This window comes from Pongo abelii, chromosome 1, assembly GCF_028885655.2.
Source record: "Pongo abelii isolate AG06213 chromosome 1, NHGRI_mPonAbe1-v2.0_pri, whole genome shotgun sequence".
NCBI lineage: Eukaryota > Metazoa > Chordata > Mammalia > Primates > Hominidae > Pongo > Pongo abelii.
The window spans coordinates 19039368-19062750 of record NC_071985.2 but is presented as its reverse complement, the minus strand read 5'-3'; the positions used below and the strand labels follow the sequence as shown (position 1 = coordinate 19062750).

The 23383-nt window shown below is 48.4% G+C and overlaps 1 protein-coding gene across 1 annotated transcript in view; it reads left to right on the top strand.

The window, feature by feature from the left end:
• The window catches only part of GALNT2 (polypeptide N-acetylgalactosaminyltransferase 2), a 216511-nt gene extending 193527 nt beyond the window's left edge, over positions 1-22984 (top strand). Inside the window, exons 12-16 of the mRNA XM_024247364.3 lie at positions 3743-3835; positions 4092-4175; positions 6463-6589; positions 15598-15717; positions 20158-22984. Of these exons, the coding sequence (XP_024103132.1) occupies positions 3743-3835; positions 4092-4175; positions 6463-6589; positions 15598-15717; positions 20158-20313 (580 nt within the window). The 3' untranslated portion in view covers positions 20314-22984. The remainder of the gene's footprint in view (positions 1-3742; positions 3836-4091; positions 4176-6462; positions 6590-15597; positions 15718-20157) is intronic.
• Positions 22985-23383: the final 399 nt, after the last annotated feature.

Below are 23383 nucleotides of genomic sequence, written 5' to 3'. Positions count from 1 at the left end.
TATCAGACGCCCCACACCAAAGCCATTGATACCTACCAGCAAACAGTGAGATTTCAGAAAACAGTATGTTAAAGTGCTCAAGACATTGCACTCTTTGTTAGAAGAGAAACGTTTTCAAATTGTATTTCACGGCCCAGGAGCCTGTATTCTCGAGATTTGGAAAAGAAGCTGATCCGGGGTTTCATTATTTTGGGGCAGCATGGATCTGATTAAAAAGCCCTGCTGTTGACCTTCAGCCAGGCTGCCCTTTACCTCAGTTGACTCATCTGAAAGATAAAGAAGTGGAATTATATCACTGTATTTCTGAGGTCTCTTTCCAGCTGTAAGTTCTCTTAATCTCCTATACAGGTTGAATATCTTTTATCCAAAATGCTTGAGACAATAAATATTTTGGGTTTTTAATTTTTTCAGGATATGGAATATTTATATTTACTACCTAATGAGATATTTTGGGGCTGGGACCTAAGTCAAAGTACAAAATTTGTTTGTTTTATATAGACCTTATACACATAGCCTGAAGTTAATTTAATACAATACTTTTCATAATTTTGTGCATGAAACAAAGTTTGTGTACATTAAACCATCAGAAAGCAAAGGCGTCACTGTGACCGCCCACTGGATTCATCTTGCCTGCTGCCCAGATGGAGCTGACTTACCAAGATGGGAATTGCAATAGAGAAAGAGTTTAATTCACACAGAGCTGGCTAAGTGGGAGACTGGAATTTTATTACTTAAGTCAATCTCCCCCAAAATTCAGAGGCTAGGGTTTTTCAAGGATAATCTGGAGGGAGCTGGGGACTAGGGAGTGGGTGCTGCTGATTGGATGGGGTGCAATCATAGGGGTGTGGAAAATGGTCCTTGTGTGTGCCGAGTCTGCTTCTGGATGGATGGGTCCACAGGACAAGCTGGAGATCTGGATGGAGTCATCAGAAGTGCAGAAGCCTGAAAAGACATTACAAAAGGCCAATCTTAAGTTCTGCAATGGTGATGTTATCTGCAGGAGTAGTTGAGGAAGTTGCAAATCTGTGGCTGATTTGTTAGTCCAACAAAGGCAGTCTTGTACCCAGATGAAAAGAGGGTTTGTTTGGGGAAAGGGTTGTTACCATCTTTGTTTTAAAGTTTAACTATAAACTAAGTTTCTCCCAAAGTTAGTTCTGCCTGTGCCCAGGAGTGAACAAGGGCAGTTTAGACGTTAGAAGTTAGATGGAGTCAGTCAGGTCAGATGCCTTAAACTGTCAATTTTGTCATTGTTAAATTTTTTGCAAAGGCGGTTTCGTCACTATCTCATGTTGGTGCTCAAAAAGTTTTTGATGTTAGGGCATTTTGGATTAGGGATGCCCAACTTGTAATAGATGACATTTAATGTATAAGTATTTCGCTACCTAAATACTTGCAAATACCTGCAAAAACAAGGAGGGCCAGGACAAAAGTGAGTCTCCCTCGGTGCCACTGTATCTGCAGCACTGAGACTGTTTGGTGTAGATACCAAATAAATACCTGAGTGAACCAATAAACAAATGAATAAAAGGAGCTAGCACTGAGTAGCACATGGAGATCATTCCTTGGGGCTGCCTGGTTATCCTTTTCTATTACGAAGACAGAAAAGAGTTGCTTTGCGTTTAGGAATTTTTAAGTGACTTAATCACTTCAGAACTTGAGTGATTTGAAAACAGTATGACTGGAGTTGATAAAACCTTTAAACCATTAAGGCTGAAAGGAACCTAGGACATTCTGGAATCAAATCCTTTCATGTCCCTGTTGGGGAAATTCAGGTGCCAGATGTTACAAGTATTTAAGTTAATAACTGGTTAAAAACTGACTAGGCATAGGTTAAGGCATAGGTCACTTAGCAAAACCCCAAAACCCCACTAACAATATTTAGTGGCTCTTCTGAGAAATGATATGTATGATCCAGCATCCCCCAGCACTTTAAGTACTCATTGTTGTATCTGTATATTTTTTAATAGAGAGAAAGTAAAAATTCATCAGTCTCATCACCAAACCAGTTGTGCCATAACGCTCTCATAATTTGATGAATTCGTCTGTCAGTATCTATTTCAGTCTCTCTCTCTTGTTTGCTCCCTGGCTCTCTTTCTGCCTCTACACACATATCCACTATATGCAATTCTGCAAACTATTTTATTTTCCCACAAGTCCAGGACATCATTTCTGTCAACATGTAAGATGCTCATGTTTTTAGTGGTCACAGAATATTTCATTTGATTCCTTCCTCATATTTAGTCATACAGTTTCTCTCTTTTTTTTTTGGTATTATAAACAAAGCAGAAGTGAGCATATTTTCACATGTATATTTCATTCCTAGTTGATTGCTGCCTTGAGATAAATTTCTAGAAGCAGAGCTGCTGGGTCAGAGAATAGGTGCATTCATATTTTCTTATCTGTTTTGAATGGCATTATAGATAATAGTCCATATTCTACTTACTAAAATGAAAAAGTATATATATCACCTTATATGAAAGATATAGGCCCCGTACAGAAATTATTTGAATAATGGTATCTCAGATCAGTTGAAAGGTTCGCCATTTTAAGGAATTATTTTAAAAGGTGAGCATTGCCTCCTTACTGTATTTATTTTGGAAGAACACAGTGCCTTCTCTATGGGGTTCTTAAGGAGGGCTAGCTATAGCCTGAAGTGAGAGTCCACCTTGTAGCCGAGACCAGAATATGGGAGCAAAGGGGTTAGCTGTGTGCTTGCTACTTCATGGATGCTTTAAGATAATTCTTGGCAGGATACGCTGCTGATACCTATGCAGGTAATAGCCTTTAATGCACGTCAGACATTCAAGAGTAGCTTGTCCCAGGGCCTTTATTTATGGCAAATCATGGTTCTCTCTATGAGATTTAAGCACATGGTTTTCTTTCCTTCTAGAAAAGCCGGCTGGGCGCGGTGGCTCACGCCTGTAATCCCAGCACTTTGGGAAGCTGAGGCGGGTGGATCACAAGGTCAAGAGATCGAGACCATCCTGGCCAACATGGTGAAACCCCGTCTCTACTAAAAATACACAGTTTAGCTGGTTGTGGTGGTACGTGCCTGTAGTCCCAGCTACTCAGGAAGCTGAGGCAGGAGAATCGCTTGAACCTGGGAGGCGGAGGTTTCAGTGAGCCGAGATCTGGCCACTGCACTCCAGCCTGGCGGCAGAGCGAGACTCCATCAAAAAAAAAAAAAAAGCTAGTGCAAACGTGGCAGTCTTTCAGCTCAGCCCTGCAGAAAAGAAAGTGATTTTCCCAGGAACTCTTATCTTATGTAGTCTGAACTTTTCCGCAGAGCTGTCTGGTAGCGTCGTAGCCGTGACGGAGAAGGCCATGGGGGCCTGGAATCTCCTTGCTGTGCTCTGCGGCCCCAGCCCTCTGTGGACGCGTGATGCAAGAGTTTTTAAAGAGTAACTTTCTTTTGTCCTTCTTTATGATACAGACCCCAGTCCCTCCTTTAAAATACCGGCTTGTGCTGTAATTTCAACTTTGCCTTTTGCCCTTTGACCATCTGTGTGACAAGAAAGCCATTCCGATGGTTCAGTAGGCACCCGCTGAGGCTGGGTCCCCACAGATCCTGCTTGAGGTGCTGGTGGGGACAGCCCGCCCTCTGCTGTGTGCCGTGATCCCAGCTGGAGCTGCTGCACATCCAGAGGGAGCCGCCTCAGTCACACTCCAGCAGACAGGTGCAAATGGAGTGATGCAGACAGAGAGAAAGCAAATCACACCTCAAGATTTATTTTCTTTCTAGAAACACCCGTCGGGCAGCAGAGGTCTGGATGGATGAATACAAAAATTTCTATTATGCAGCAGTGCCTTCCGCTAGAAACGTTCCTTATGGAAAGTAAGTGACAGTTCTGCCTTCTCACAATTACTGGGGATTCTTGGGGTGTGGGGGTGGGAGGTAAGGGGCTGCCACCAGCGTTGAGTTCAGCTACCCAGGTGCCAAGGCTGGAAGGGGTTGTGGGCACAGGAGCGTGGGCAGTCCATACCACACCACGTGCCCCAACCCTGTTCTCCTCAGCAGATTTTCAAGTTTGATGTAGAAAGCCCATCTATTCTTAAAATTTATAAAGGAATCTTATTTCCCTCTTCTGCAGTATTCAGAGCAGATTGGAGCTTAGGAAGAAACTCAGCTGCAAGCCTTTCAAATGGTACCTTGAAAATGTCTATCCAGAGTTAAGGTAAGTCCCCAGGCATCTGGGGTTGCACTTTTTAAGGGCTTAGAAGCCAGTAAGGTCAGAGAAGCAGCAGAGGGGAAATGGAGGTGGGGCTGCAGGCATGAGACTGGGCACCTGGGCCCCAGTGAGAGCCTGTGGTCTCACTCCATGGTGTGGACCTGAGAATCTGCTCCCAAGTTGGCCTGCTGCTCTCTCTCTCCTGCAGAGCTGCCCTCCCATGCTTCAGAGTCCCAGAGGCAGTCCCCGGGCCTCACCTTTTGGCTTGTTCTCCATTGGCAAGGTGATGGGCTGGGTGACCTGGAGGACTGGTGTCTGACAGGCTCTTCGAGTGACCGGGAGCAGTCCCCAGCCTCCGCAAGCATGCACTGTCTGTGGCCAGCCCTCGCTCCCCCCTGCCAGGCGCCTTCGCACGCCTCTGATCTGCTGCGCTCACCCTTGCTGCTCCTGTGGGCCAGCAGATAATGGCTCCCACGAGGCTCGGAGCACGGGGACCTGACCACGTGCCTCCCTCCTCCCAGCTGGCTTAATCACATGTGAAACAGGAGTAATAATGCTGCTGTCCCACGTCCCTCCGGAGGATTCATGGCAGAAACACCTTTCTGAGCATTATTTCCACACCCGGCCTCTTGTTTTAAGTGAATACGAGCTCCCCATCTGGAGGGACCTGCTGATAACCTCATGAGAAGACCTATAGATCCGCTGGGGTGGAGGAGCCATCTGCACTTCATCTTCTTAAAGGGACTGTCAGGCAGGTCGTGCCTTAATGCGGCACATTCCTTATTCTAAATATTCCCAGAGCATTTTACAGCGGCTCACATATCTCCAGCACAGTGCCTGCGAACGCAAGACTTGCCACCATTATCTTTCCGCTAACAGCTCCTTCAGAGCCCTTGTCACGGAGATTTGTTGGACAGTTAGGTAATGCGGCCTCTCTCTGTTGCTCCTGTTCGCTCACTTGGCTCTTTGGAACCATTTCCTCTGCTTTTCAAGTAACATGCCAGGCGCCAGGTGGCCCATGCCCCCTAGGAGGAGAACAGGAGAGAACACAGCGTCCTTCTCCCTTGGATCCCTGCCATGCAGGACAGCTTTTGCTGGGGATTAAGAGCACCAGATGGTCACCAGCAGTGGCAAGGGTGCACTGGTCACAGTTGCTGGTTGCAGGGCCCTGGTCTTCTTCCTGCCAGCTCTGTCTGCTTGGCCATGTGCACTCAACCCCAAAGCACCCATTCTGCCTCTGCATCTGGCCCCAGAATATGATGTCTACACCTCCTGCCTTGGTGTCCCTATACAACAGATTGTTAACTGTGGGCACTAAGGCGGCTGCTCATCAACTCTCCATCAGCCAAAGAGGGGCTTCAGTTCAGTGGATTTTAACCCAACCATGCCACTCACTTTGCTTTTTCAGTCACAGTTGACTGCCGTTTCTCACAGAGGTCACCTATGGTTTGTAGTGACACTGGGCCCTGCACCCACTGAAGACCACATCTGAGGCACTGAGCACCATCCCGGCTGGCAAATCTGCTTCCCCTGCCTGTAGGGGGTGAGGGAGACATCGGCCTCGTGTTTTGTGTCTGCAATATCACTGCCGTTTACTGAGTGCTTCCTACAAGCCAGGCACCGGGCTGCGTGCTTTACATGAAATGTTTTATGTAACACTTGCAGCAGATCTGGGTAGCCTGTAGCCTACCAAAGGACAAATCGAGCTTCAGAGAAAGTGAGTCTTGCCTGAAAGCCAGCACCTGGCAGAGGTGGGCTGAGGTTCGGATCTGGTTCTGAAGCACGTTGTTCTTCCCCGTGGCTTTGGCTTTGTTCGCATTAGGCCACCTGACAAGTCTACTCACCTTTCCCGTCTGGCTTTGTTCGCATTAGGCCACCTGACAAGTCTACTCACCTTTCCCGTCTTTACTGGATAAAGGTCAGATCCAAAGTGTATTGGAAAGTTCAAGGCAACAGGATCTGACCACATTGATTTTCTAAATGACTTCCAATAAGACTAACATTGAAGAGTATCAGGAGCTCTTCCTTCCTTTCCAAAAAAAAAAACGACCTGATATAGAATATAAAGAATACTCCTCCAACATACAGTCTTAAAGTGTTGGAAGTCCAGAGCCTGGGAGAAATGCCATGTCCCTGACACACACTACCTGTGGTCGGAAGAGGCACGATGCCTAGTCACTGGGTCTTTCTCTCGTTCCTGTCACCTGTCATGAAGCCGCTGAGCAAAGGGGCTGGTGGATGGGAGCTGGTGGTCATGTGCAATTAAGCAGGTGATTCTCATGTTGTTTTTCAGGGTTCCAGACCATCAGGATATAGCTTTTGGGGCTTTGCAGCAGGGAACTAACTGCCTCGACACTTTGGGACACTTTGCTGATGGTGTGGTTGGAGTTTATGAATGTCACAATGCTGGGGGAAACCAGGTATGTGCATGGGGAAGCCAGGTCACCTGCAGGCCCAGAGAGAGCAGGAGTTGGGGGATCCTGAGGTTAGAAGTCCCAGCTGCCACCTTTCTCCTGGGATGAGTGATGTCTGTGAGGAAGCACCTGGCTCCTGCTGGCCACAGCCTCTTTGGCAGCCAGCGCCAGGGCCAAATAGGATGTCACACACTTTGGTGCATCAGCTCTGTCATCAGCTTCGGACCAGGCTCTGCTGCAGCGGCAAGGGTGCACTGGTCACCGTTGCTGGTTGCAGGGCCCTGGTCTTCCTGCCAGCTCTGTCCTCTCGGCCATGTGCACTCAACCCCAAAGCACCCATTCTGCCTCTGCGTCTGGCCCCAGAAGATGATGTCTACACCTCCTGCCTGGTGTCCCTATACAACAGATTGTTAACTCTGGGCACTAAGGCGGCTGCTAGTTATAGCCCCTGCCTGTTAGATAATAGCTTAAGATAGAAGATACTCAGTATTAATTGCTTCCATTGCACACATACACACCTTTTCCTAGAGGCATAAAAATGCACAACCACCAGGCGCCGTGGCTCACGCCTGTAATCCCAACACTTTGGGAGGCTGTGGTGGGTGGATCACCTAAGGTCAGGAGTTCAAGACCAGCCTGGCCGACATGGTGAAACCCATCTCTGCTAAAAATACAAAAAAATTAGCCAAGCGTGGTGGCGGGCACCTGTAATCCCAGCTACTCGAGAGGCTGAGGCAGGAGAACTGCCTGAACCCGGGAGGCGGAGGTTGCTGTGAGCTGAGATCACACCATTGCATTCCAGCCCAGGCTACAAGAGCAAAGCTCTGTCTCAAAAAACAAACAAACAAACAAAAAAACCCACTACCTTCTCTTCTCCCGTCATTGCAAAGGAGAGACAAAATGAAGACTTGATGGGCCCAGCTGAGACTTCGGATTCTAAAAACAGTTTTCCCGTGAGATAATAATAGGAATTGGGTGAAATGTGAGCTTCATGCACGAAAGGGTAATCCTGTGTGCTCTTACCCCCTTCCTGGAAACTTGCCTGGCACCGGGAGAGCCTGCAGTTTTGAAAAAGGCAGGTTAACTCCGTGTGTGTATCCTGAATGTATTGATTTCTTAACTTTCTTTAACTGGGAGTATTTTTGAAAGGGGGCATGTGCTTTTGTGTAAAGCTGGGTGCTCCTCCCAAGTGAGTGTCCAGGCAGACTGCAATCCACAAATACCTTGACTCCTTTCTTCACTTGGTGATGTGGTTTTAGCTGTTACTTGCAATGGCCTGGACATCCTAAATTAGAAGAGAGAGAGGAACCTGCCTGCCTGGGGCTTGACTGGGCCAGTCACCATCCAGCATGGGCATGGGGCAGGTAGCCAGGGCCTGGCTCTGGTTCCCCTAAATCCCCAGCCCTTAAATAGAAGATACTTGGCTTTGATGAGTTAGAAAATAAGAGAGAGCCTCATTTTGTCGTGTGGTTTTGGTAGAGTTGATCCTGGATTCTGTGTATCAGTGTCATCAGTCTCGATGGTTCAGAATAGCTAAATGTGATGCTACATTTGGGTAAGAGCCAATGGGTCAGGTTTGCCGACAGGTATGAGTGTGCTTCCAGTGCCTGTGCATGTGTGTGACACACACACACAATAGCACATATGCTCATCATGTTCTCACACAACAGCTCTCTTCTCCTGATTCCCGGGCTCAGTCCCCCTCTCTTCCTTGTGCACATGCGCCTAGACTCATGTGCTGCTTCTTTCTTCTTTTTCTCTATTACTCAGATGCAGAGCTTGTTTTGCTCTGTTTCATGTGCATGACTTCATATCATTGATCTCTGTCCTTTTGATAAATATTGTTGGAGGGTTTTCTACTTGGCGGTACTATTTTGCTAGAGAAAGGGATTAGAAGGCAAACAAAGCAATCCCTTGACTTCAAGAACTCACAATTTAGCGGAGGAGCCACTGTGGGTTATGAAACAGGGGAGGCACCTGCTCACCTCTGTGCTGTCCAGGTGGCTGCGCCTCCTGTTATTCCGGCTGCCCCACCTCCATTTTAATCGCTGGACTTCCCTCTGCCGCGTGGCAGGACTGCGTGCCATTCCCAGGCTCCCAGGCCCTAGCGTCTGTGTGTAGCCTCTGGGCTGTGAGGACACTCCCCAGGGAGCAGGCTTCAGGTGTGGGTGCACACACAAGCCAGCCTTTGGCTATAGCCTGATGGACCAGTTGTAGGTATTTCACACTGTAGCAGGTCAGCTCGCCTGGGTACTCGTCACAGGCCCCACCAATGTCAGGAGTCACCTGGAGGGAGGAGCCCATACAGAGGGAGGGAAGAACAAAGAGAGTGGAAGACGAAGTGGGTGAAAGGAGGGGGAGCCAGCTGGTATTGGTGGGGTGGGCAGAGGCGGAGGGGAAGGTGCCATCCCCACCGTGTCCATGCTTCTGTGTCCTTGTAGCTCCTCCATCCAAGACCCTGCTGTTAACTGTGTTCTCAGTCACTACTGGGAAGTGGGGGGCCCAGGGGACTCACTCAGAGGCGATGGAGGGCGCCGTGCGGTGCTGCTGTGGGTCCCGTTGTGGTCCAGGTGTGACTGGAGGAGGCGTCTCGCAGGCTGTGTTCCTTCTACACTGATCACAGCGTGTTTATTTCCACGGTTTGGGCTTCATTCTTGAGATCTGGAAAGCAGTGAGCTTGGGGAAAGATGTTTTATGTGTTTCCATCTAGAACCATAGTGAAAATCCACCGAAATGCCCTCAGAAAAGCGGAGCTCCATGAGGAAGGGGGAAATGATGGTTCTCATTCTCAGCAAGCTGGGTTTCATCTAAACCGGACAGACGGTGCTGCAAGGCTTGGTCGATCACACAGCATTAATGCAGATTTCACCAAATGCAGACATGTGGATAATTCGTGTGGGGCTGGGTGAAGCTTACCTCTGGTCTGTGGATGACAAAACGGATGAGGTGCCCACCCAGGTTCTGTACTGTCTGGGTGTTGGGCCTCTTGTGATCCCTGGCCAGCCTCACCTCCATGTTTAATCTCTGGAGTTCCCACTGTCACTCTGCAGTGTCCTGATGAATCACGGAAGGTTGGAGAGGTCACTCCTTTCTGTGTCAGCGCCTCTGCTGGAAAGCAACACACCTTACGCTACAGCACGTCAAACAGAAGCGTGTGCCCAGACCCCGGCTGAGAGAGTTCGTCATCAGAGTCTCCGGCCCCAGCTTCATCACCCGTGCGTCAGGCTCTGTGACTGGCTCGCCCCCCACCAGCATTGCACCTTAATTACCGCACAGCTAGTAACACGACACAGAGTCCAGGCCCTGTGGAGGTGGCAGGTCTATGGGAACCAAAGACTTTGTCTGTGCAGCTGTTGCCTGTGACCCTCCTCACCTGCCCTCAGGAGGACAGCCTGTGTCCCGTCTTCAGGGCTGTGGCCCTCGCCCCCTGGTCCTGCCCAGTAGACAGTCTCCAGGCATCCTCTCTGCACAGTGGGGGCACTGAGCAGAGGGCACAGTGCTGAGGGCAGCCACAGCACAGACCTTTGACACAGAGCGCCCGTTCCTCGCCTCTGCACCAACTTCAGGGGTCAGTGAAGGGCTGTGCCAACAAATGAACAAGATCGGGTCTGCAGGGCGCGTCTCCCACTCTGCTTTTGCTTTTCCTTCTTGCTGTTGTGCAGCCATTACTGTTCTCACATGCGGGCTTTTCCTTCCTTTCCAGCAGTAAGTGCTGACTCCCTGCTCACTCTCTGTCCCCCTCCAATGGCCACATCCTGGGATTGCTCAGAGAATTTTTTTTTTTTTTTTTTTTGAGACGGAGTTTGGCTGTGTTGCCCAGGCTGGAGTGCAGTGGTGCAATCTCGGCTCACTGCCACCTCTGCCTCCCAGGTTCAAGCCATTCTCCTGCCTCAGCCTCTTAAGTAGCAGGGATTACAGGCACGTGCTACCACACCCGGCTAATTTTTGTATGTTTAGTAGAGACGGGATTCCACTATGTTGGCCAGGCTGGTCTTAAACTCCTGATCTCAAGTGATCCACATGCCTCGGCCTCCCAAAGTGCTGGGGTTACAGGTGTGAGCCACCACAACCAGCCTGCCCAGAGAACTTTTACAAATGCCAGGCGCTATGCCCAGAAAGCCTGATCTCATTTGTCTGGGGTCAGAGGGCACCACCAGATCTTTAAGAGCTACCAAGTGATTCTAAATGAGGATTTGGCCTGGTGCAGTGGTACACACCTGTAATTTCAGCACTTTAGGAGGCCAAGGCAGGAGGATTGCTTGAGGCCAGGAGTTCAAGACCAGGCTGGACAACATAGGGAAGCTCCATCTTTACAAAAAATAAAAATAAACCAGGTGTGATGGCCTGTGCCTGTAGTCCAAGCTACTCAGGAGGCTGAGACAGGAGGATTGCTAAAGCCCAAGAGGTCGAGGCTGTAGTGAGCTGTGATTGCACCACTACGCTCCACCCCAGAGTATACAGAGCGACAACAGAGTGAGACCGTGTTTCTAAAATAATATAAAATAAATTAGGACTGGGCACGGTGGCTCACGCCTGTAATCCCAGCACTTTGGGAGGCCGAGGTGGGTGAATCACGAGGTCTGGAGTTCGAGACCAGCCTGGCCAACATGGTGAAACCCCGTCTCTACTAAAAATACAAAAGATTAGCTGGGCATAGTAGTGGGCACCTGTAATCCCAGCTACTCGGGGAGCTGAGGCAGAAGAATTGCTTGAACCCGGGAGGTGGAGACTGCAGTGAGCCGAGATCGCACCACTACACTCCAGCCCGGATGACAGTGTGAGATTCTGTCTCAAAAATAAAAATAAAAATTTTTAAAAAATAGGAGTTGAGGAGCAAGGGTTTTCTAGTGGAAAGATGAACACATCAGCAGATACAATGTGATGTGAGACAGCAGGATGACATGATGCATGTTACACCCTCAGCTTGGGAGCACCTTACTGCCTGGGCCAGTCTGGGGCCAGTGGGCTGCTATCTAATCAGTACTTTCCAGTAGAACCATGTGCTATGATGGGGATGCTCTAGATCTGCCATTCACTATATCAGCCACATTGTGGCAACTGGGCACATGAAATATGACTAGTGTGAATTACAAGTTTAATTTCATTTCATTCTGGTGAATTTAAGTGTAAATGGCCCCATGTGCCCTGTAGCTAGCACATTAGACAGTACGGCTCAGATGTTCCAGCTCACAAACCCACTGTGCGTGAGTCCTCTCTGAACCGACAGAGAGTGATGCTTTTTTGCATAGCGTGTGACACGGATGAGAAACGAGAGGGTAAGTAATATTTCCCAACTGAAAATAGGGCCTGGTGCTTTGGAAGAGTGAGGTTTGTTATCTGGTTTCCAGCTGAGCCTTGGCAGACACACAGGAAATGAGAAAATTAATGGCCTTGCCTTTTAAGAATGGCAGCTCAAAAAAGCATTTCTTAAATATTTATCAACTTTATTTTACAAATTCAGATAATTGAAATGCAACAGAAGAACAAAACGGCAACTAGCTCTGTTGTTTGCCCAGCTGAATTAGTTTTTCTGGAATCCTGTGTAAAGTCTGCTTTACGGTAATTAAGCACACAATAGCAAGGAGGTTGTAAAAACATTCAGACATGATCTTTAACTGGGTGCAGACCATCCAGCATCCGCCAACACCTGCTGCCAAGGACAGTCTGGAACCCTTCTCCATACCAGCGTTGTCCCCCTTACTCAGGACTCTCCTCTTCACTGTGAGTGGGCGTTTCTGTGTGCCACAGTTTCACACATCCTGGTGGTGTCCCCGGCCCCTGTGGCCCTCTCCATCCTGAGCGCCATCTGCCTATGGGAAACACACACGGCTTCCTCTCTACACTCCACACCTTCCATACTCTGTGACCCAGTGAATAGGAAAAAAACAAGCTGCTTTTCCTCCTTTATACTCTCACAAAACTTCTCACCTCTGACACCAGCCATGTGGGCTTTTCCCCCCACACCAAGCAATTCTCCAGTTCTCCAATTCTCTGCAGACACTGAGTGTCCTGCCTGTCAATTCAGTTCTGACACTGCCTACCCAGAGTTAGCACAGACCCCATGGGTTACGGGCTTCCTCCCACAAGATGCTCCTACTCCAGATGCCAGTTACAAGTCCAAGTTATCAGCTGCTGTCTGACTGTAAATCAGGGCTTCCGCGACCTCGCCTTGAATTCATTCATCTGCAAGAACAGTTTATAGAACTCAGGAAAACGGTTTACTTCGTGGTTTACCTGTTTATTAGGAAAGACTGAAACCCAGGAGCAGCTGGACGGGAGAGATGCATAGCACGCGGTGTGGAGGTGGGGTGTGGGAACTTCCATGCCCTCTCCAGGTGTGCTGCTCTCCCAGCGCCTCCACGTGTCCGGCAGCCACATCCCAGAGTGCAAGGACTTTGACGGAGGCCTCATCACATGGGCATGATCTCCAGCTCCTCTCCCCTTCCCGGAGGATGGGGTGGCGGGGGACTGACAGTTTCAAGCTTCTCAGCATAACCTGGTCTTTCTGGTGACCAGCCCCATCCAGGAGCCCATTAGAGTTGCTTCATTAGAACAAAAGACACTCCCATCACCCAATAAATTCCAAGGGATTAGGAGCTGTCTGTTGGGAACCGGGGTCAAAGACCAAACACTAGAATAAAAGATGCTCCTGAAACCCCTGTGGCTCAGGAAATGACAAGGGTTTTAGGAGCCTTGTGATTGTGCCAGAAAGCAGGGGCAGAGACCAAATAATTATTTTTATGATGTCACACTGTCCTAGAGTATGGGTGACGTGGAGTGCCTGTGGGTGCTTGGAAGAGCTGGCTGGAACTCACCCATGTTGTATGACAGCATCATAGAATGTTGGGATTCGACTCAGGGTCGGGTGGCCTTCCCCAGAGAACGTGGCCGGCAGGGGTGGGTGGGTCAGGGCTGCCTCCGTGCCGTGTTTGGAATGCTACAGTGCACAGGCCAAGCAGGTACTTCTACTCTAGGGCTCTTCAGAGCCTTTAATAGACTGAATTTCCGAGAGATAAACACAGCACGAAGTCTGTTTCCCAAATTCATTTGACCTAGAATCCGTTTTTCCTAGGATTCCTCACATAGTAGAATGTGAGGAACACTAATTAAAAGGTGAGAAAATGGAAGACCCGGGAAGTGAGCAGGCTTGCCCAAGCCTCCCTCGCTGTTAGGGGAGGAGGAAGTCTTCAGACAGGTGAAGGTGTCTTCACTGATTCCTAGACGGGTGTCCATGCCTCTGCATCCCCTCTGCTGATGCTGAGAGCTGGAGATGGTGCATCCCGCCAGTGGTTGTATAAGGTCTGAATGCTGGAATCTTTAGGGTTTTGTTTTGTTTTGTTTTGTTTTGTTTTGTTTTGAGACAGGGTCTCGGTCTGTCACCCAGGCTAGAATGCAGTGGCACAATCACAGTTCACTGCAGCCTCGGCCTCCCAGGTTGAAGCGATCCTTCCACCTCAGCCTCCCAAGTAGCTGGGACCACAGGCACGCACTGCCACACCCGGTCAACTTATTTTTTATTTTTAGTACAAACAAGGTCTCGCTATGTTGCCTAGGCTGATCTCAAACTCCTGGCCTTAAGCAGTTCTCCCGCCTTGGCCCCCAAAGTGCTGGGATTATAGATAGGCCTGAGCCACCACACCGGGCTGAATCTTCACCTTTTAATGTTTTTCTAGTGACGGACTATTTGTTCCAACATGATATAGGTACTAGACAGTGAGGCTTCTTTAAACACTATTTGTTCCTTTCCTTACCTCTGTTTCCAAGAACAAAGGAAAGAGCAGTGTCTTCATAGCACATAATAGTGCCTGAAGTTGCAGAATACATTTATGTGTGTGTCTTTCATGTTTCCCACTAGAAAGGGAGCCTGGCTCTGTGTCAGCGCCTGTGTCATGCAGTTGTGCAGCAGGTGGCCATGGGACAGACCGATAGAAAGACAGACAGAGGGAGGGAAGGGCCACTGCAGCATGCTGGGGCTTAGAGAGGAAGGGGTTGGAAGTGGATAGTGAGTCCCTGTGGGGTTTTAAACTGGAAAGGGCCTTGCTGCCTCTGGATATTTAGGGGTGTTCATCCCTTTGAGTGGGATGAATGGAGAGTGATGGTCAGAAGCCTCACCTTCCAGTCCCTGCTGTGGCCCTGCCCGGAAAAGGCTCTGGCCTCCTCTGCCGCCTGGGACCATGTCTTGTTTAGTATCCAAAATGGTTGTCCTCTCACCCTGTCACAGCCTTTAACTTCTGTGTGTTTGTACATATATGTGTGTGTTTCTGTTTGTTAACATCATGGGCATGTTATTTAAACACTCTCTAGCTCAGTTTTCTCATCTATAAAATGAGAATAATAATAGCCCTCATGGAGCTGTTGTATAAAGGGCTTAAAATAATGCTTGGCACATAGCACCCAATTAAATTCAGCTGTAATGTATTCAAAGAAATTCATAGATCTATTTCTCCAGTTTTCAGAGGGCTTCATGAGCATCCATAGATCAATTAGCGTTCACTTAGGAGTCTATACACGATATATTTTGCTTACATATGCAATGTGTTATTTACTACAGTTCACATTCATCAATGCTGTTTGCAGGCCATACCTGCATGAGGGCAGAGTCATTCCAAAATAGCCTGGGTGGACCAGTTGCCAACTGTCTACCTGGTGTATAACCAAGCTTGTGCCACAGTTTTTACAGCTCACATTGAATTATAGAAAAATGAACAAGGCAGTCTAACTTGTATTTGGGGCTAAAATAGTTAATAGTTTTATTTTAGTTACTAAGGTCCTCAAAGCACTTCTGCACATCCCTCAGCCAACTTACTGCTCAATTGTGAGGTTCTCCCACATCTCTAGTGTTATAAATTTGCCCTTAGGCAAAAAGTAATTCTTTCATTCTCAGTTGGCTCAGGGGTTCTGAATTTAAGCTCTGCACCGTGACCCATTTCCTTTTGGAGCCCTCATCGATGCCCCTTCTTTCCTTTCACAGCCCTGTGCATAGCATGCCTCTGACTTGTGGTTTTGTGTTCCAGGAATGGGCCTTGACGAAGGAGAAGTCGGTGAAGCACATGGATTTGTGCCTTACTGTGGTGGACCGGGCACCGGGCTCTCTTATAAAGCTGCAGGGCTGCCGAGAAAATGACAGCAGACAGGTATAGCTTGCAGGCACCCATGGGTGCCCGTGATTAACCCAGACCAGGGTAGCCACGGCCTGCACCCTCTTGCTCTGCGCTGCCTCTCAAAGCGTCCATCTCTGCATGTACTTATGTGTTGTTTTGCATCACTATGAATAATGTCTAGCTGCCCTATTAGACTTAAGCCACAAACATAATGTTGCTTATTTCTGATTATATTCTCATTCTCTTCCCTATGCCGCTGAAAATTTTAAAGAGAAATTATCTACTTTTGTTTATTCATCAAATACTTTTTTCTATTTAAATTTACAAAAATTCTAAATGATTAATGTTCACATGGATGGTACTCGATACATAATACAAGTGTGTGTGTGTCTATATGTGTGTATATGTGTGTGCATATATATATACATATACACACCACATAAATACATATATATACATGCTACACATATATACATATATACACGCCACATATATACATATATATACACCACATATATACATATATACACACCACATATATACACGCCATATGTATGCATATATACACACCACATATATATGCATATATACACACCATATGTATACATATATACACACCACATATATATACATATATATACACACCATATTTACACACCACATATACATATACCTGCAACATATACATATATAAACACCGCATATGTATACGTATACATGCCACATATATACATAAACACCGCATATATATACATATGTACACGCCACATATGTATACGTATATACATGCCACGTTTATACATCTATAAACACCACATATATACATATATATATGCCACATATATATACATATATAAACACCAATATATACACATATAAACTCCACATATATATATATACACACCACATGTATATACATGTATACAAACACCACATATATATACATATACACACACCACAGATATATACGTATATATAATGCCACATATATATACATATATACACGCCACATATATACATATATATACATGCCACATTTATATAAACGCAACATATATATATGCCACATATATATACAAACACCACATATATACATGCCACATATATACACCTGTAAACACCACATATATATACACATATATGCACACCACATATATATACATGCCACATATATATACATATATACATACAACACAGATATATACATGTATACATGCCACATATATACATGCCACATAGATATACATATATAAATGCCATGTATATATAAATATATAAACACCACATGTATACATATATAGACACCACAGATATATACGTATATATACATGCTACATATATATACATGCCACATATATATACATACACACACACACACACACACACACATACACATACACACATACAGTTTCTTTAAACATTTCAGAATAGATTTTCTACCTGCCTTGTAAGCTGGTTCTCTCTGACATATTCCCTTGTGGCAGCTTGTGGGCACACCCTTTCTCAAGGCATGGGATAACAGTTAGTGTCAGGAATAGAAATGCCAGCACAAAAGGTCCTCTTAGCATGCCCATACTTGGAGTGCCTGCCCCTGTTCTTACAGTTGGTCCTTAGAGATAGATGGGATGTAGGGAAAATGAGGCACAGAACCTACTGGAGCCAAGAGCCTAAGCCAGCTTCTAGTCTAACCCTGATTTCACAACAGAAAAGTCTCAGAAAGTCATTGCCTCCACCCTGGAGTCATCTGGGAAGACCAAGGCCAGGACCGAGTCCCCTGTTCTGACCCCAGTTGTCAGGGAGACACTTGCAGAGGGCCCTCTTTCACCTGTCTGTCTCCAAACCCCTGCGCCAGCTCTGGGTGCTCTTCCTTCCCTGCTCTGCAGAGTCCCAGCCTGTCCTGGCAGTGGGAGCCCCTCTCTAGGGTTCTCCTCACAATCCGCATCTCTAAATGTCCATCTGTGTTGATGACTTGATACCAAAATGTGTAAGGGAGTGCGTGTTAAACAAGAGAAGGCTAGCACCGCTTGGACCCAAACCACCTAGAAAGTGCCTCACTCATTGGCCCCTCGAGAGGAAGCTCCTCAAGGGCAAGGCTGGCATCTGCTGAGCCAAGTACTGGGTGAGTCTCAAACACATTCCCCTGGGATGTAATGGAGCAGAGATGTCTTTGGATGTAATGGATTGATAAAGTGATGACTTTAGTTGACACCTTTTTTAAAAACAAATATTACTTCAATATTGCTTAATTTCAAGAATTGACAGGTGTTTCTGCTTCAGTCCCAGTTTTGGGGAACCATAACTGACACGCCTTAGGACCTTCTGGATGCATGGCATGTATAAATGGGGACCTGTTAGGTTTTAAACCCCAAGACTCAGGCTATTATAGAGGACGTGGGGGCTGTTTCAGTAGAGTCTGACTGCCTTGAAAATCTGCGCTGCCCACCCCCAACCACAATCCCATCAGACAGACACATCAGAGCCAACAAGGCCACCTGTGCGAGACAGAGCTGGGGTTCTGTTGTTGTTTTTCTAAGGTTCTTGATTTAGCTGATGCTTTGACACATGACAGGCAGTCCCTCCAGTGGCCAGAATCAGATTCCGTTCATTCCGAATTCTTTGTTGAGAAGATTCCTGGCTGCTCAGAATAACAGGGCAGCCTCAATACATACACACTTTACATGACAATGGGGAAAAACAGCATGAGGGGTGATTGACAGCAATGAGGGAGCTGGAAATGAAAGAGGCAATGATGGGTACTTAGCGAAAGCCTCCCCTGGCTCCTCTGATTGCATTGGCTTTCCCTGCTGGCAAGAACTCCAGGTGAGCAGGTGGACGGAAATAAGGAAGGCAGGGTACAAGTGACAACATCCTTGTGGTGTTTCGCGCAGGTCAGGTCCCCAGCACTGGGCTCCTCTGCCTGCACCGACTCCTCCCTGCCTCACTCATTGGCCCCTCGAGAGGAAGCTCCTTAGCAAATTTTATCTTGGAGCTGAACTGGCTTTGCCAGTTGGAATATTTGGTTTCCAGGCACGTCCATGTTTTCATATGATGTGCATATTCGCAGAGTCAAAGGGGAAAGGAAGGCAGGAGTGAGAAAATTTAATTCTGCAATGTCAAAAGGATTTGCAAAAAATACTTAGGTGAAGGAGCTTTAGTGCACACAGTATAAAAAAATAATTAGAACCACAGACTTCATTATTTGAAACGAGCTTTGGGGAAAAAAAATGTTACTTTTTGTTTTTTAAGAACAATAGAGATTTTTAAATGGGGATTTTTCTTTCTTTCTTTTTTTTTTTTTTAAGAGACAGGATCTCACTCTGTTGCTTGAGACTGGAATGCAGGGGTGGGTATGACCATAGCTCACTGCAGCCTCAAACTCCTGTGCCCAAGTGATCCTCCCACCTCAGCCTGCAAGGAGCTAGGACAACAGGCATGCACCACCATGCCCTGCTAATTTTTTTAAAAAATGTTTGTAAAGATGGGTTCTTGCTATGTTGCCCAGGCTGGTCTTGAACTCCTGGCCTCAAGCAATCTTCCTGCCTTGGCCTCCCAAAGTGCTAGGATTACTGGCGTGAGCCGCCTGCACTCAGGCTGAAAGGGGTATTTATGTTACTTGCTAAACAGGGCTCCTCAGATTTCCTTCAGGCTGGGTTGTGCGCTTTGATTTCTGGTTTGGTTGGTGGGTAACAGGTGTGTGGGTTGAGTTTGGTTGTTCGCTTGACTTGAGTGTTAGTAAAGAGGCATCGTACCCTGTACTTTACAAGCAGCATGTTCAGAACTCAGCAAACATTGGTCCCTGCCATGCAGAGCACCAGGGGGCTCAAGGGTAGCAGAGACAAGTTTCTCATATCCACCAAGGAGCTTGCACACCAGTAGAGAACAGACCACATAGAAATAGGCTTTTCAATGCTATGTTCTGTTCACACAAGCATCTCTCTCTTCCTGACATTTGGCCTGACACGGTTCCTCTGGCTCCCCCGAGCAGAAAGCCCTAAGTGGGAGCATGGAGGTGCCCAGACCAAGGCCTCCAGGCAGGGCTGCTTTCCAACAGCCAGGGGAGGAGCTGGCCTTGCGTTGTGTGGATCCCTTCTTGGGGTGAACCATCACTGGATCAAGCTTTCGTACGAAGGCATGCAAATTCCCCTACATCAAATCCTGTGTTAATGACGAAGGGGTGGGTGCCCAGAGCTCTGGGGCTCAGAGGAGGGGACACCCACAGAAAGTTTGGGGCAGGAGAGGTTCTGAGTTTTGATCCAAGGCAGAGAATACGTTTCCTTCTTGGGTCCCCAGCAGCACCTGTGGCTGGTTTCCTGTGGGGCTGCTGCAAGCTCCCCAGCCATTCAGATGAGAAGCTGGGAAGAACGTGTCTATCTGTGAGTTTCTAATGCAGCCACAAGGTCCTGAATTCACACGGATCTGTTTGTACTCCTTTGCTTGTGCTCACACTCTAAGGCATTCTACTGTGTCTTGCAGAAATGGGAACAGATCGAGGGCAACTCCAAGCTGAGGCACGTGGGCAGCAACCTGTGCCTGGACAGTCGCACGGCCAAGAGCGGGGGCCTGAGCGTGGAGGTGTGTGGGCCAGCCCTTTCGCAGCAGTGGAAGTTCTCGCTCAACCTGCAGCAGTAGGAGGGTCCGGGAGGCCCTGCCGTCCTGTCTCCTGCACCATCGGGTGGAGTCTGGTGATCACATTATTGATTATGTTTCTTAAACTTTCTGCGAAACTAATATACCTCAGTATTCCATCATGGTCTGAAAGTCGAACTTCGGCAAGGCACGGACGACTGTGCAGACACAGCAGCGGCAAGAAGCGAGAACTGCCCTCCCCCTCCTCTCGGTGCAGCCCAGCTGGGCCCCCTTCCCCAGGCCGGAGCGCCCCTCTTCCTTCCAGCTTTCACTTCGGCCGGCTCTGCAACTGAGTGACACCCAGTGACAACCGACCGGGGAGTGGTAGAAGCAACTGAACGGACACGTGCGAGCTGAGGACAGGGCGGGAGGAGGGGGCACGCGTGCCCCAGGGGAGCGAGAACTCTTGAAATCTCCATTTTCGATCCCATCGAAATCACGTATGGTTTCCACAAAGCCGAGTCATGTCACGTGGCAGGTTTACGTCGATAGTCCCTCTCTCTGCTCCTCCGTTCCCACGTGTCTTCCTGGACCAGACTCCCCTCCACCTGATGTACTTGCTATATTGAGGATGAAGTTTTCTATGGTGGGACACTAAATATAAAGCTCTATAGAGAAAGAATGTACGGTCAGTTCCCTATGGTTTCTGTAGGTCATCATCATCTTGTAAATTCCCCACAAAGCCGTTCGCAGCTTCCGGGAGAAGGGGCCAGAGCCCGGTGGGGCCAGTTTCTCACGGAGGGAGGAGGTGGCCTTTGTCCCCTGGAGCCCGATCAGCCAGTTGGTGCTACTGCTGTGGCCAGCTGGGGGGCTTCCTCCAGACCACCGGCCTCGGCCCCGGCATCCCTGTTGGGCGTCAGTCAACCTGAGAGTCACTACTGTGTGTCAGAATCCACTTTGCGTGTTGTGCGTATCTGTGAACCTGGAGGGGTTACTTATTTTGACAGATATCACTTTGGGTCTTTTTACATTAAATTTCTTTTCTCTAAGGAATATAAGACATACCCCATAGCTCTCAGTGTGAGCCAGCGATACCGCTGCACCCTGGCGACAGGGCAGACCAATGATGCCAGGCAGCTGTCACACGCTAGCATTGGCCTCATTGTGATCTGAGGCCTGCACGCTAGGTCTTCAGAATTAATGGCCAGCAGTGTCAGGGGTGAGCCTGTCAGCCTGGGCACAGGCCTGGCTCACAGTCCTGCACAACTGCTGGCCTGGGGAGCTCCAGCCAGGCAGCGAGTCCTGCCCCGCCCGCAGCCCCCTCCCACACCCAACCTGGCCAAGGTGACTGCTTCAGGGGGCTTTGGGGAAAGAATTAGGGAGGGTCAGAACCAAACAATGCCTACTCATTTACGCTGAGGATTCAGGGCAGGACACAGGAGCCTTGGGGTCCTGTTAAACCACAGATGGTTATGAACTGAAAGTCATAACGGGGAGAGGTGCCTGGCGTCTGCCTGGGTGCTCAGGAATGTTCCTCGTCACCCCTGCCACTCTGTGGTCGGTGCCCTGCTTCCTCCTCCACTCCCGGCCGCCTTCTCCAGCGCCACACACACAGATGCTCAGTCTCAGAGAGGCTGGCATGGCTGGCAGTCTGAGAAAAGCGTCAGATAGGCACACCTGCAGGCTCCTCGGAGGGACAGCGGCGGCCTTGGAGTTAGGAGCCGTCCTGGGAGGTTGTGCCAGTGCCATGCTCCTCCCTGTGTCTTGTACGAAAGGGGCCACTGTGTGTCTTCCTCCCCGGCAGGGGCCCCACGGGTGTGCACTATAGGACAGCGGCCCCGAGGTGGAAGCCTGGCTGGAGGGCTGCTCTGTAGGTCTTCTCTTCCCGCCTCCCCTGCTGCGCAACCAGATGTGTTCTGAGTGGGCAGCGTGGCCCCACGCTGGAGTAACTCCGCACGCTTCCGTCTTTCACGGTGGGCGCTTGGGGGGAGCCTGAGGAAAACCCCCTTAGGTACCTGTGCGAGGCTGTGGAATGCAGGCCAGAGCAGGGCGTGCTTAGCCCCCAGCACCCAGGTTCTTTTGTCAGACCCTGTCACCTGCGAGCTGCTACTACTGTAAGGAGGGAAAAAAAATTGATGAATCTGGCTTGTTTTAAAATCACGTTTTTTGATGAATCCTTTGCCCCCACACCTTTACCCCGCCCGCACCCCTAGGCCCTCTCAGCCTTCGTATCATCGGATGTGTCTACCCAGACCCTTGTGCGGCCCATGCCCTGGGGGCAGCGTCCTGTCCCTGAGCTGGGGGGCGGCTTTGGATGGTCTGGGCGTCAAGAGCAGGGGTGGGCTGGGGAGGGGTCCTTTGCGGTGAGCTATGTTTACATGACACAGTGTGCCAAAGTGACTTACTGTGGTTGCGTTATTTTTTAGTCATCAGGACTATCTCACCCTCCCACTCCTGTTTTTAAAACTCAGAATTCTTTCCTAAGAGCCCTTCGAGCAAAGCGTGCCGAAGTTAGTTGTCCTCTCTGTGGTGGTCCTTTCTTATGTCTTCATAAAAGCTCAGATGATGGTATCTGTGAGTATGTTTTGCAAATTCAAAATATAGTTTGGTAATTTTTTTTTCCAGTTGATTTTTAAAAAGAACTGCTGTACAGAGCTTGTACTTTGTCCATTTTATAGATGGAAACCATCCTTGAAAATTGTTTAACTTAAATAAAGAGAAGATACTTTCTAGATACCGCTCTTTGCTGGCCAGAGTCTGTCCTGGTGTGTGAGGGCTGGGTGGGGTGGGTGTGGGGACTGGGATTGGGGTCAGCCTTCTGTAGCTCCTGCTCAGTGGCCGTTTCTTATCACCCTTTGCAGATGTGCTTTTATTGCTATGCCCTTTGGTTGGTTATTCTTATTTGTAATAATAATCATTATCATTTGTGGAGTGTTTATGATGTGCCAGGCACCCAGCCAAGCCCTTAAATACATTTGCATTTTACAGCCACAGGGGAAGCTGGTGAGGGAAGTTGCCAGCCTGCTCAACGTCACGTCCTTCCTGTGTACCTGCCTGGAGCCAGCCCTTGGCACTCGCACCCAGACCCTGTGCTCCAAACCAGGGGGCAAATATTTTTACAGTTTTTCAAGTA